We start from the raw sequence: 14,639 nt of genomic DNA on the forward strand, positions 1-14,639 counted from the left end.
AAGGTGAGGGAGGCAGGGGTGCAGAATCCGGTTGGACTGGAAATCAGAACACTGGGGTTCTAGTTCCAACGCTACCCCTAAGTCCTCCTAACAGTTTGGGTTCTTTTTTTTTTTTTTTTAAGATTTTATTTTATTTATTTGAGAGAGAGAGAGTGAGAGAGAGAGCACAAGAGGGGCTAGGGTCAGAGGAAGGAGGAGACTCCCTGCTAAGCAGGGAGCCCGATGCGGGACTCAATCCTGGGACTCCGGGATCATGACCTGAGCCGAAGGCAGTCACCTAACCAACTGAGCCACCCAGGCCCCCCCAGTTTGGGTTCTTGATTATAGTCAGCTGCAGTCACTACCACAACAAACTATTTCTAAAGTGTTCTATTTATCTCAAAAATTAATGTGAATTTGGCATTCTGCTCCATGTAGCTGTGTTTACTATAAAAATAAGGTTTGTCCTGTATGAGGTCACTGAACAAATACCAGTTTGGCATATGTCCTGGGCTTGCTGTGTGACCTTGGGTAAGTCACACAGGCTCTCTGGTCTGGGGTTGCCCATCTATAAAACAGAGAGAGGGATATATGGCCAGTCTGTTTCACCACGTTGCTGTGAGGGGTTAAAGGTGATAGAAAACTTCAAACAAGCTGAAGCCGGTCACTGATTGGGCCACAAAACGGAAAAGTCCAGGAGCATGTTAGCTTCAGGCAAAGCTGGATCCAGGACTCCTCTCCTCTCCATCTTGGGGCTCTGTCTTCCACAGTGAGGGGCCACTCTCAGGCTCTATTGAGTGGACTGTAGCAGCTCCAGGAACAAGATGGCTACAGAATCTCTGGCCCAGGGTTTCTCAACTGTGGCACTATTTTGGGCAAAGATTCTTTGTTATCAGGGCCGTCCTGTGTACTGTAGGATGTTTGGCAGCATCCCTGGCCTCCAGCCACTAGATGCCAGGAGTCCCTTCCCCCAGGTTACGGCAACCAGAAATCTCTCCACACATTGCCAAATATACCCTGGGGAGCAAAATCACCCTTTCTTCCTCTTTCTTCCCACTTTCCTTCTGTAGTCTCACACCGACCCAATAGAGGGGGTCCTGTGATGCTCTGATTGGACCTGCCTCAGGTCACGTGTCCACCCCAGAACCAGTTGTTGTGCTGGAGGGGGGATGCAATGTGTTGATTGGCCAGGGCTGGAGCACAAGTCCCGCCCCTACATCTGAGCATAAGGCTCCACCCAGACCACGGGGAGAAGATGGAGGGGGGCCAGGAGCGGGCAGAAACAAAGCTCCAGGCTTCCGGAGAGGGAATGAAATATAGGCCAGCAGAGAGCAAGTGACCCCACATTCCGCTCTCCCCTCTGGGCCTTAGTTCCTTATTTATATGTTGTTGGACAACAAGGCAATCTGGAAACTTGTGAGCTGGGCTGGGTCCTTGAGGTCTCCGTGTGGGCAGGGAGATGCAGAGGTGCACTTCTCATGGGGTTTATGACTCATTCAAAAGGATTCCTCTGAGAAGCCGTATTGTTCGGTGGTTAGGGGCTTGGGTTTACACCCCCTGTGCTTCTGTGTCCTGGCCAGGGTTCCCCCTTCTTTTTGGTTCTTTATACTCAAGGATGGTCAATGTATCCTTCAAAAGGTACTTACAGGACTCACCTTAAGCTCATGGTTTGGATCCTTGCTCCTCAGAGGGTGTTTAGGATCTGATTAGGATCTGGTTAGAAATGCAGACCCTCCCACCCAGACCTGCCTATTCAGCATCTGCCGTTTATTTAATAAAATACTCAGGGGGTTCTTCTGCATGTTGAAATACGGGAAGAACCAGATTAGGGCAAGTAAATGTGTACTAAAATGTTCACTCTTTCAGATTTTATTATTTATTTATTATTTATTTGAGGGGGGGAGAGAGAGAGAGTGCGAGTGGGGGGAGGGGCAGAAGGAGAGGGAGAGAGAGAATCTCAAGCAGACTCTGCACTTTGTGCAGAGCCTGAGGCGGGGCTCAATCTCATGACCCTGAGATCATGACCTGAGCCAAAATCAAGAGCCGGAGGCTTAACCCATTGGGCCAGCCAGGTGCCCCTAAAATGTTCACTTTTAAATCCTCAGACCTGCAGGCCTCAAGTATTAGAATAGCACAGCATTCTTCAAATTTTCCTCAAAGAATCCTAGTAGATGGAGGTTGGCAAACTTCTTCTGTAAAGGACCAGATAGTAAATATTTTAGGCTCTCGGGCCGTACGATCTTGGCTGCAAGCAGTCAGCTCACTGGTACAGCGGAAAAGCAGCCATATGGCGTAGCTGCGTTCCAATAAAACTTTATTTACAAAACATACTTGGTTTGCAGGCTCTAGTTCGCAGTGGAGCAATGATCTGGCATCTAGTGCTCAGCAGTCACATCACAAAAGGTCTCAGAAGTCTCATCTCTCCTCCGGAAAGCTGAATCTGAATTTTGCAGCTTACTTCATAGCATAGCTGGGTTTAATATAATTTTTTTTTCCTTCCCACCCAGTCTTTTTTTTTTTTTTTAAAGATTTTTTATTTATTTATTTGACAGAGAGAGACATAGCGAGAGTAGGAACACAAGCAGGGGGAGTGGGAGAGGGAGAAGCAGGCCTCCTGCCCAGCAGGGAGCCCGATGCGGGGCTCGATCCCAGGACCCTGGGATCATGACCTGAGCCGAAGGCAGACGCTTAACGACTGAGCCACCCAGGCGCCCTCCCACCCAGTCTTCATAGGAAATTGATGCTTTGGGAAGAGACTTTGTGTTTATTCTCTGCCTTTACATCCCCCACCCCGGTCTGCCACCAAACGAACCTTCGCAGACACTGGCCACACAGGCCTGCTAGGAATGAGGCTCTGTCTCTGAAGGAACGAAAGCGAGAGGGAAGAGCTGCTCACAGGGCCCAGGTGTGAGGTCAATAGTACTAATGACACTTATCATAAGCCTCCGTTATTTTACTGGCTCCCGACAGGGAAGGAGGGCAGAGGCCCATTTTACAGCTAGGGAAACTGAGGCGCTGAGGGACTAAGTGACTCGGCCATGATCCTCCTTGTCAGTGGTGGTGGAGTGCAGAGCTTCGTCCCAGTGAGTGCCCTGTCATAGTTTGTGCTCTTAATTTGTGCCAGAGGTAATGTGGGGGGGCTGGGATTGCCAACGTGGGCCTGATTCTTCAGCCTTCCCTGTACTCACGCCTTCGGCCTTGTCACTCTGCCATGTCCTTCCAGGAGGGGGGTGAGAGACACGTGGAGCTGAGCTGTCCCAGCCAGACCGGCTCAGCGGCTGCAGAGCCCTGGCTAGGGGTGATTCCAGCCCAAATCATTGGGGCCACCTAACTGACCCCCAACTGACCTCAGAGGTGTGAATAGGAAATGCTTGTCATCGGATGCCACGGAGGGTCTGTGGTTGGTTGTCACCCGGGGCTATTACTCACGCCACCACTAGCTGATATGGTGTGTGCAAGCTGCCGTGAACACCTGTGAGCAGTCATTCTCCTCTCGAGGGGCGCCTAGGTGGCTCAGTCGGTGAAGCCTCTGCCTTCAGCTCAGGTCATGATCTCGGGGTCCTGGGATCAAGCCCCACATCGGGCTCCCTGCTCCGCGGGGACTCTGCTTCTCCCTCTCCCACTCCCCCTGCTTGTGTGCGTGCGTGTGCATGCTCGCTTTCTCTCTCAAATAAAAATAAATAAAATCTTAAAAAAATAAGTTAAAAAAATAATTCTCTCAGTTTTCTGTCAGTCTGGACTCGCTGGCAGCTTCCTTGAGGCTTGTCAGCACACCCATGCTGCACTTCTCCCTGGCAGGGCCCCTAGGGGACTGCACTGTGCCGGGGGAGGGGGGCGCGGGAGGGGATGTCCTTAAGATTTGGGGACTAATGGCAGAGTAACATAGTTGTTAGTCACACAGGCTGGGTTTAGGTCGTGGTGCCCGTTACTCGCTGTGTGATCTTGGGAGAGTTGTTAAACCTCTCTGAGTCTCGATTTCCTCATCTGTAAAGGGGGATAATAGTCAGGGTTGTCATGATTATTAAGAGATTGGCCGCCTGAAGCCCTGGGGTGGCGCCTGGCACACAGATCACCAGTGCTCAATCCTCAGCGACTGCATTAGGCTCCCCACAGCACTCAGTGGTCATTGGCATGTGGGGCTCTGGGCCCCCAGGCCGGGGGTTCCTCTGCCGAGGCGGAAGGTGGAGATGGGAGGTTCAGTGCCCCAGTGCCCACTTTCCCTCGCTTCCAACCATTGGTTTGTGACCTCTTGACAAAGTCCACAGATCCTTGCTGTCACCCAAGGGAGTCCCTCATGACCCCTCCCTTCCTTCTCCCTGCACTCCCACGGCATACTCTAGATTTTGCCAGAAGGGAGGAGGGATGGCATACTTATTCCCTATTGCTGCTTTAACAAACGATCACACATGCAGAGGCTTAAAACACGTAGAGTAATTCTCTTATAGCTCTGGAGGCCAGAGGTCCACAGTCAGTCTCAAATGGGCTATAAAGCTCTGGTTCAATCTGGAGGCTCTCAGGAAGAACCCCTTTCCCAGCCTTTTCCAGCCTCTAGAGGCCGCCTGCCTTCCTTGGCTTGTGACCCCTTCCTCCATCTGCAAAGCCAGCAGCGGAACGTCTTCAAATCTCCATCTGACTCTGACCCCCTGCTCCTGCCCTTATCCCTTATCCCCCCTCTGCCTCCAAACTTCCTGCCTCCCTTGTGATGACATAGGGCTCAGCTTGGTAAGGCAGGATACTCTCCCCATCCTGAGGCCACACATCAATCACATCCGCAAACTCCCTTTTGCAACACAAGGTAACACACTTGCAGATCCTGGAGATCAGGACGTGGACATCATGGGAGGGCTGCTTTTCTGTTTGCCACAGAAAGGCGTGGGACACGACAGGGGCTCTCATCCCCGAGTCTGAGAATTTTACACTTTCGTTGAATGAACAGAGCCATGGCTTGTGTTTTATCCTTTATTAGCTAATAAAAAGTAATTTGGATAATTCAAACACATTCACAAAAGCTTATGTAGATTTGAGATGGGGGGTGCAGCTCTGCAACACGACACGGATGCCTCTTAAAATAAGTGCTGAATTGTTACTGAACCCCTCTCTCCATCACTGCCTAGGTCGGGCCATGTTGATTTTGTCCTAGTTCATTGCAGTAGCCTCCCAGATGGCCTCCCAGCTGGCCTCCCTGCCTCCACTCTTGCCTGCTCCAAATCACCATGCATACAGCTGTCAGATGCACACTTTGGGGGTACATATCTGCACCCAGGGGTCCCTTCTCTATCTACAACCTTTCTATGGCTCTCCGCTGCCCTCAGAATAAAGTTCCAACAGTCCTCTGCCATAGCCACAAGGCTGTCCGTGAAGGGCTTTTGCTCACTTTCCAGACACATCTCTTGTCACTCCCTGCTTGGGTGGCCAACCATCCCAGTTTGTCTGGGACTGTCCCAGTCTTAGCTCTGGAAGTGCCCACATCCTGGAAAACTACTCAGTACCAGGATCATTGGTCCCTCTATCCCTGCCCTGCACTTTATGCTCTAGCAACATCTGCTGCTTGGAGATGTCTTCCATGCCCTTCTCTCTCGTCAGGAAAACCATCCCTTATGTTATCTCCCCGGGTACCAGTGAGGCGTGTGCCGAACTGCAGGTAACGGACAACCTGATTATGGTGGTTAAAACAAATACAGGTTTGATTACAGTGGTTAAAACAAATGCAGGTTTATTTTTTTTCACATAGTAAGGCATTCAGAGCCTGGTTGCTGGCATTGGATTTGCAGCTTGGTGATGGTGGAGCTCATAGCTGCAGTTCTCTTGGCCACAATATGGCTGCCTCAGCTCCGTGCATCACATCCATATTCATATTCTTGCAGGGCATTAGAGCATGGTGGTCAAGAGCATGGTGGTCAAAAGCATGGGTTCTGGAGCCAGATCACTAACATCTGGATCCCAGCCCCATCACCTCCTAGTTAAATCACCTTGGGAAGTCACCAGCCCTCTCTAGCCTCAATTTTTTCATCGGTAAAACACCTCATAGGGTCGTTTTGGAGATTCAGTGAGGTAATATATGCAAAAACCTGTAGAATAGTGCCTGGCACATAGTAAGTGCTCAATATGTGTTAGCTTTTATTTTATTATTGTAGCTGCAAGGGACCTGAGGACAGCAACTATTTAGCATTTATAACCTCCAGTAGACACAGAGACAGGCACAAAAGGAGGCGGCTGGGAATGAAGTTTGGGTCAAGCCACCAGCAGCATCTTCTATACTTGGGTACCTTCTATTCACATTTTAAGACTGGGCTTAGGCATCACCACCTCCAGGAAGCCATCCTAGACTCTTCCTCCCAACTGACACCGATTGCAGTTCCCCTTTCTATGCTCCTGGTCTGTACTGCAACCTCCATACTCACACCAGGGAATTCAGGAATCTCTCCGTCTGTCTCCTGCAGAACAGAGATCTTGTCTGAACCAGCCCTGGAGTCCCAGGACTGAGTGGATGCCAGGCTGCTTGAGGGCCTCTTCGCTTGTTGAGTAGCTAAAATCTTTCCTGAGAATCGCCTTGGTCTAGTAAGGTATGGGAGGTGTGTCTGGTCCCCACCTCCGGGAGCCGTACTCTGATGGGGGAAAGCTGACAGCTCAGGACCAACCAGACAGAGGCTGCGCCGGGGGCGCTCCCAGCAGGAGTCCAGAGCCGGGGTGGGTGCACTCCCTCCATAGATGAGTGCATTCTCAGGAGCACCATGCTCAGGGGTCCGGAGCCCCACTTGGACACTGGATCACCCTCTTTTTGGGCTCCACTTGCCCTCTTGTTGGCCTCAGGAGGGCTCCCTTCCCCGAGGGGTCATGCGTTACTGGTCATCCTGACCTGGCCCAGCTCTGTCTTCTCTCCAGGCCTCAGTTTCCCTGCCCGTCTGATACAGTGCAAGCTTTTCCAGCTCTGACCTGCTGTGACTACGTGTGGAAACCACTCTTTTCCTCAAACCTGTGCCCCCTGAGGGAGGCGCTGGGGCCTCGTCCTCCTCACGGTGCCCAGCACAGGGCTGGCATAAGTCAGGGCTCATGAAACACTTTTCGACTTAGAGAGCCCAGGCTGACAGCAGTTATGGGGTCTGCTCTGGGGTGGGGGTCTACTGGGGAGCCTCTTTCTCAGGGACCTAGTGTAACGGGCATCCTCCTTTGGCCATCGTTTTCAGGTTGGGGAGCTGCTCTTGGGGAGACTCCATCGTCCACCTGCAGCTGGGGGGCCTGAGGACCTACCAGACTCCTCTGTGGAGGAAGGATCAGGAAGGGGGTGATTTGATCAGGTGACTGTGGTTCACAGCCTGTGAAATGTTGGGGGGCAAGCGTCTGGTGTGTCCTAACTCCTATCAGGCTACCATGGGGCTTTCTGAGATTCCCCTTCCATTAGCACCCCAGCAGCTTACCCCACAGTCTAACCAGGCTGGCTGAGGGGGGCTCTCTTTGCATCCCTGGTGTGGTGAGGGGCAGCCCCTACAGAGCCCGGGACCCCGCAGGGGAGGCACACATCAAGAAACGAAGGCAGCCTGAGTGGGGAAGGAGTTTTATTGGGGTTGCAGGCTCCCAAGGATGAATCACTGCTGCATTTTCTGGAAGAGCAGAGAACAGGGTGAGGGACTTGGGTGGAGGGGTGTGTGTGTGCCCCCTCTGGAGAGAACACTGCCCGAGAGTAGGAATGGGGGCATGGCAGGCAGCCCTGGGTCTTGACAAGCCAGTCTTGCTCTGCTGAGCCCCTCAGCACTTCAGACCACTGGGCAAATGGGGCTCAGAACACACCCTGCCCCCAGCACGAAGGCTCAGAGCCCAGGATGACCCTCTGTTCCCCCACCACCCATGCTGACCCCTCCCCCCTGCTGGGCCCTGCTCTCATGGGGCCATGTTTCACTCTGGGGCCACGGGTGTGTGGTGCCTGGGATGGAGCCGTAAGGATTTGCTGAGGCCAGCGGATGAATGGATGAAGTCAGTGATTGTGCCCCTCACCGCACCCAGCTCAGCACTCGGGGCCTCCCGAATGGGTGTGTGAACGTGTAAGCACACGAGTGAACGGGTGAACGGGTGGGCAAAGGAGCAGGTGAGTAGGGGAAGGGCAAGGAGGGGCAGGAAGAAGGGCTTGGAGACAGGCACCCACCTCGTTGATCCAGTCGATGTAGGCGGACACGCGGGTGAAGACCGTGGGCTTCTTCAGAGTGTTGCAGCCCAGCCCAGAGCCGAAGCTGACGATGCCCCGCAACTCCCAGAAACCGTTCTCAGCCTGGCAGTTCAGTGGGCCGCCCGAGTCCCCCTGTGCCAGACCAGGCTCTCGTCAGCCATGGGGCCTCCCCCAGAGGCAGGCTTGGGAGGCAGGGGTGGGCGGGTCACAGTGCGGGATATGGGCCGGTGCCCCCTAATTTGGCCTCAGCCTGTCCACGGTGAGGGAGGCAGAGGAGATGCAGTTTGGGGGTGCCAGACTAGCTCTTAGGTTGCTGTGTGATCTTGGGCTAATGATAACCCTCTCTGTGCCTCGGTTTCCCTAGCCATTCAGGTCACTATGTGTAAGGCTCTGCCAGCTGCCCAGGGAGGTGAGGATGCCGGGAGCCCGGAGGGGTGTTGGAGACCTGAGAAAGTGAGGAAGGTGGGAGTGGGTAAAGGGGCTGTGTGTTTGGAAACAGGACAGTGTCTGATTGTTCTAGATGTTTCTGTGTCAGACTCCCTAAGTCCTCTGCCTCCCTGGATCGATGGAGCTGATGGCGTGGAGGAGCATGTGCAGAGACTTCACCGAAGTCTCTTCTGTACTTGTCAGATTCGGTCCTCACACCAGCCCCGTGCTCACGGCATCCCCGTTTTATAGATGGGAAAATTGAGGTGCAGAGAGGGTGAGCAGCCTGCGTGAGATGGCACGGCTACCAAGTGGTGGGACTGGGACACCACCTCGGATACTCCTGCCCTCGCCGCAGTGCTCAGGGGTGGGGGTGACAAGTTTCCCCTAAGCCTCCTGGGCCCAACCAGGGAAAGGGCTCACTGGCTCACTCGTGTGGCTCGCCCACTCCCACCCTCCTTTGCCCTCCTCACTGCCCCCTTTCACTCGGCCATCTGGAGGAGGGACGGGGCGCAGGGCCCTGGACACTCACGTTGCAAGCTGAGATGACACCGTCACCCCCCGCACACACCATCGTGTCCTTCACCATGTTGCCCCACCAGTCTTTCTGGGTGCACGTGGCGTGATCCACCACGCGCTGTAGGCCCTGCTGTAGCTCGTCGGCAATGGGGCCGTTGGCTGGGAGGGAGGACAGAGGGTGGCCCTGCGTCAGCCAGGCAGCGCCGAGCCTTCAGGGAAGAGATGGCTGGATGGGGCCGGGGCAGGACCCAGTGAGCTCTGGCTAGACTTTGTGGGACCCACACATGGGCCCTTAATCGAGAGGTAAACTCCGAGCCTATGGTCCCAAAGTGTGGGTCAGGACCCCTCTAAGGGTGGAACAGGGGGAGCCCACCGGCGGCAGAACTAATCTGTAGAAAGCCCTAGAGGAATCACCATGGAGTTATCTTTAATTTGGATTCTGCGGTTTCCATTGTCAATCACTTCCTGTAGGTCTCTGACTTCCGTGTCACGTCGGTAGAGGTCTTTCTCACTCCAGAATTTTCCAAGTATTGACCTGCATTTTCTTCTAAGTCTCCCATACTTTCATTTATTTGCATGCAACCTTTTAACTTAGGCATCCGGTTTACCGTAAGCGCTAATCCCCTACCCCCAATGGCTTATTTAGTTTATTTTGTAGTCACTTAGATGGCACTAAGTATGCGCCAAGCACTGTTCTAAGCACCTGACAACTTCTAATCCATTTATCCTCACAACACCCCTTCTATGTGCTTGTTAGAGTGTCTGCCACGTGGTACATGCTTAGTAAATATTAGCTGTTATTATTACAAAGGTAAAAAAGGTGAGAAGATGTTTAGACAGAAAGGAAAAGTGGTGGGCAAATGTGGTTGGTATGCTTATTACAGGAGCTGCTTCCTCCAGGAAGGCTCTCATGATATGCGGTGGGGGGGGCGGAGGGAGGAGGGGCTGTACTCACTCCAGAGGCGGCCCCAGCCTGTGACGTAGCAGGGGTAGTCTTGAGACAGCAGGGAGTCCACCTCCGGCAGGCAGGCCACCTGGATCGTGTTGCTCAGTTGCGCGGGCTCCGCCAGCTTGATGAGAGCGATGTCGTTGCTGGAAGCCAAAGCGGAGGTGGTGAGTGCGTAGGAGGGCCTTGGCCGCACAAGTCAGTGCTAAGCAGCCCAGACTGTCAGCTGGGAGTCAAGCCTAGGGTGACCAGGAGTCCTCCATGAATATCCTAGACCGCCAGTTCCTTACTGGACAAACGATCCGCCTTCTAAGGCCATGGCCCGCCCCTTTAGAGGAGGCATCTGCCTCCTGTGCCTTCGGGTCCTGTAGGGCTCTACGGTGGGGAGGCAGGAGCTTTCCGAGCCATTGCAGGCTATGTATTAACCAGAAACAAGAGCCAATTGGAAATGATCAAAGAGGGGCCCTGGCAGGTGCAATTTTTAATATTTTCACGTTAACAGAATGAAAGCTGGTGACCCTAGACAGACCTGGTTTGATTCCCCGTTCTGCCACACACTGGGCTGTGTGACCTGGGGCATATTTCTTAACCTCTCTGAGTCTCGGGTCCTTGTCTAGGGCTGTCGTGAGGATTAAATAAGTCGTGGTATATAAAGTGCTTATTGCCACATGGGCATATGCCATACGCACTCCATGAAGGTGAGTCCTGGCTCAGAGACTTCAGGCAAGACATCGTGGGGGCCTCGGGGTTTTTATTCCCTGTGTACCCCTGGGAAAGCTTGACCCATGAGCAAGATGGGAGAGGAGTCTGTCTCCACTTAGCATTTTCCCATTTTGTATAAAGGGGCCATCTGCTGGCTTTTCAGCGGGGAGGGGGCAGGGGGAAAGAGCATAGACCTTGGGGCTGGGCGGACATTGGTTCAGGTTTCACCGCACGGCTTTGGGGAAGCCATCTAGCTCTCTGGGCCTCAGCTTCCCTTTCTGTGAAATGGGAACAATGGTCCAGGGACAGGGTGGGGGCAGGCTCTGCAGCTTCATGTCAGGGGACCCCCTCCTTCCTGCGCGCTTCCCCCTGGGGGCCGTGAGACGGTCAGCACTCACCGCACCAGGAGGGAGTTCCACTTCTCATGGACAATGATGGAGTCCACATTTGCAAACACGGAGCCTTCCTCATCCTCCACCACCAGGTTGTTCTTCCCCAGGGCCACACGGTAGGTCAGGGTGTTGCTGAGCAGAGGCAGGGGGCTGGGTCAGCGTGGCTTCCTGCCCTCGCCGGCCAGTGGTGTAGGGAGGGAACTCAGGGCTTTGTGACCCAGCCCTGTGGCCACCGTGGGAATCGTTTGCAGGAGTGGGGGTGGGGAGGGAGAGACACTCTGTACTGACCACAGATAGACAATCTGCACTGACCCTTCCCAGGGCTCAGGGTAAGGACCCTGCTCTTGGAGTCAAGTCTATCTTGATTCCTAGGTGGGTGGTCTCAGGCCTCAGTTCTCTCATCCGTGTGGCGGGAGACAGTTTTGGAATCACCTCCCAAGGCGGCTGCGAGGTGAGCTATTCCAAGTCACCACTGCTTCCTGCCCATATGATCTCCTCTCTCACCCACCTCCTGCCCCCCTCACACACTCTGCTCCTGCCGAACCCGCTTCCTCGTTATTTCCCCAACCTACCAAGTAGGCTCCCTCCTCCCGGTCTTTGCACTCGCTGATCCCTCTGCCTGGGACACCTTTCCCTTACTTCCTTCAGGTCTTTGCTCAGATACCCCCTTTTCAGAGAGATCTTTCCCTGGCCACCTCATTTAAAATAGGACCCCTTGTACTTTTTATCCCGCCTTATTTTTCTTCACTGCCACTTGATATGTTATATATTTACTTCTTTAATGGCCTGTTGCTCTTTTGCTGGAGTCTAAGCTCCCTGGATGCACAGAATTTGTCCTGGCTGCTGTGTTCCCTGGCACATTGGGGGTGCACAATAAATACGTGTTGAATGAGTAAGTGAACAACTGAGTTACTGGATGTAAGTAGCTTATTTAGCCTGGTGCCTGGAGTGTGGAGTAGGTGCTCAATAGAAGCAGCTTCTTAGGCTCCCACCGGCCCCATTTACCTGATGCAATGGGCAGCTGTGAGGACGTAGTTATTGGCAATCAAGGTGCCGCCGCATGTATGTCTCCATTTGCCATTCTTGAGGTACTGGAGAGAGATCTGGAGCGAGGCGCAGGAGGGCCACGCATCAGCCCCGAGACCCGCACCGCGCCACCCTCTCCAGCCCGCCTCCCACCCCTGCAGCGGCATGCTTACCTGCCAGGGCCAGCTGTGGGGCCTGGCACTGTCTCCTCCCACCACTCGGGCTGATAGGTTGGGCTGGAAGGTGGGGACCCCGCAGCTGGAGGCTGGGGGACCCAGGAGAGGAAGCGCACAGGTGAGAGGGGCCGGCGTCCCCATCAGGGAAGGGGCAGGGGGAAAGAGCATAGACTTTGGGGCTGGGCGGACATTGGTTAAGGTTTCACTGCACGGCTTTGGGGAAGCCACCCAGCTCTCTGGGCCTCAGCTTCCCGTTCTGTGAAATGGGAAGAATGGCGCTAACCTGGTGAGTTTGTCCCGAAGACTCAAATTAGACAATGCATAAGAAGAGTTTGGTGAAAGGCCTGGAACAGAGTGAATGTTGAACACACTGAAGGAAATACAAAAGTAGGGGTGTGTGTGCGCCCAGGTCTACCTGTGTCCTTCATCCTTACCCTGTGGTCCCTTTTTAGACCACAGCATAATGGGGGTATGCAAGCACTGAATCCAAGGGTTCAGACTGTCAGAGGTGGGGAGCTGTGTGGAGAGGTCAAGAGCATGTGCTCTGCATGGAGACAGACCCGGTCTCAAATTCCAGCTCTACCACTAACCAGTCATGCGATCTTAGGCAAGATACTGAGCCTCATTCCTATCTGTAAAATGGAGATATTGATAGGCCCTGCCTCTCAAGGATCATATCAGCTCCTGAATGTAAAGGGCTTAGCACAGTGCCTGGCACATAGTAACCATGCAACAAACAGGAGCTGCTATTATTATTTATGACTGTTGTTGTTGTTAGCTGGAAGGACTCTTAATCAAGTGCTCTCATTTGTCAAAAGAGTCAGTGAGATTTAAAGAGGTAAAGGGGCTTGTCAAGGTCCTGCTGAGAGTAAGTGACAGTCAAGCCAAGTGCCTTGATTCCTATCTGGGAGAAGGCCCCCAAAACGGGTGAGCACAAGCATCAATCCCCAAGGCAGAGATGCAACACTAGGAAAGCTAGGCCTTTACGGTCCCTGGAGTGAGCCCAGGATGGGTAGTTACTGTATCCCCAGGCCACATCCTCAGCCCTATTCTGCAGATATGAAAGCAGAGTTGCTAAGCAGGTAAGTGGCTTAGCTGACATGCAGCTGGTCACCCCAAAACTCCTTTTCTGGGCCCCCTGCTCCTCTCCTTGTCCCCGGGAGACAGCTGGCTGCAGCTGGTTCCCAACCCACAGCTTACCACAGGCCAGGAGCGTGGCGAAGACAGTGACACCTAACATGCTGCTAGTGGGACTGGCTGAGGACCGAGTGGCTGTTGAAGCAGGTGGGGACTCACTTATAGGCAGGTGTGGGGGTGGGCCCACCTGCTCAAGGCTGAGCCACCCCTTGGAAAGAAACCTGTTCTGACAAGGCCCTTTCCCTGACCTTGGGTGGTTACTGTTTAATTTGGGCAGGAGGTGGGGTTGGCTCAGAGGCATGGATCTCCCAAATCTGAGACAGCAAATTCTGAGGCTTGCAGGTTTGGGGGACCCCCCCACCTCTCTGCCTGGAGCCTATTCTCATCCTCTCTCCCTAACTCATTCTCTTTAGTTATCATCTATTGGGCATTGTGCCTGGTCCTTCTTGTAGTCACCCAATTGTCCCAACAACACGAAGGAGATGATTTTATCTGCTCAAGGAAGAGGAGGAAGCCGAGACTCAGAGGGTCAGTGACTGCCCAGGGTCACACAGTGGGGCAGCACCCGAGCCAGGGTCTGAAGTCAGGACTTCTGACACCGGGCTGGGGTTCATCCTACAGTGATACACTGTTTCCTTCTCTCTCTTCCTCTCCTCTTTCTCCTTCATTCGACTAATATTTTCTGGTCTTGGGGTGCCCCCTGCCTTCCTGCCCCAGATGGAAGCTGAGGTCCAGGCAGCCCCTGGAAGGTGCCCAGTTGGCCAAATTCCTCCCCAGAGCCAACCCACTTATCTCCCTGCAAAGTCCTCTTCTCCCTGTCTCTAAAATGGGTGCATAGGACCAGATGCATCCCAGGCTCCTGTCAGTCCCAAGACTCCATGACTTGAATGTCAGGGTCAAGCGGCAGATCTGGGTTTGCGGTGGGTTTGTGGTGGGTCCAAAGCTCTGCGTGTCCAGAATTTCCATCCAGAGCCCTGGCAGTTTGGGGTCAGCCCATCCGTTGTAGGGCCTTGTAGTAAGCCATTTGAGCCAAGGCCTGACTTTGGCCGGCCCAGTTAGATTCTGCTCTCCCTCCCCTTTCTATTCATCTGATGCTCCTTGGAAGTCGTTTTTTGAACTGAGCCCACTGCTCACCTTAGGAATTATTTCCTAAAAGCAATTCAGAAAACTCTGCACTC

At 53.6% G+C, this 14,639-nt stretch overlaps 1 protein-coding gene across 1 annotated transcript; it reads right to left on the reverse strand.

Annotated features, from left to right (window-relative positions):
* Nucleotides 1-7,978: 7,978 nt before the first annotated feature.
* On the reverse strand, nucleotides 7,979-13,564 carry CTRC (chymotrypsin C). Its single transcript, XM_064587562.1, has 7 exons — nucleotides 13,525-13,564; nucleotides 12,322-12,413; nucleotides 12,128-12,225; nucleotides 11,129-11,254; nucleotides 10,038-10,174; nucleotides 9,096-9,241; nucleotides 7,979-8,269 (listed from the first exon to the last, which is right to left on the reverse strand). The coding sequence occupies exons 1-7, from the start codon at nucleotides 13,562-13,564 to the stop codon at nucleotides 7,979-7,981; spliced, it is 930 nt and encodes a 309-aa protein (XP_064443632.1).
* Between the last annotated feature and the right edge of the window lie 1,075 nt (nucleotides 13,565-14,639).

This window comes from Mirounga angustirostris, unplaced genomic scaffold, assembly GCF_029215605.1.
Source record: "Mirounga angustirostris isolate CCGP_5_RB_7025 unplaced genomic scaffold, mMirAng1.0.hap1 SCAF_4, whole genome shotgun sequence".
Lineage (NCBI taxonomy): Eukaryota > Metazoa > Chordata > Mammalia > Carnivora > Phocidae > Mirounga > Mirounga angustirostris.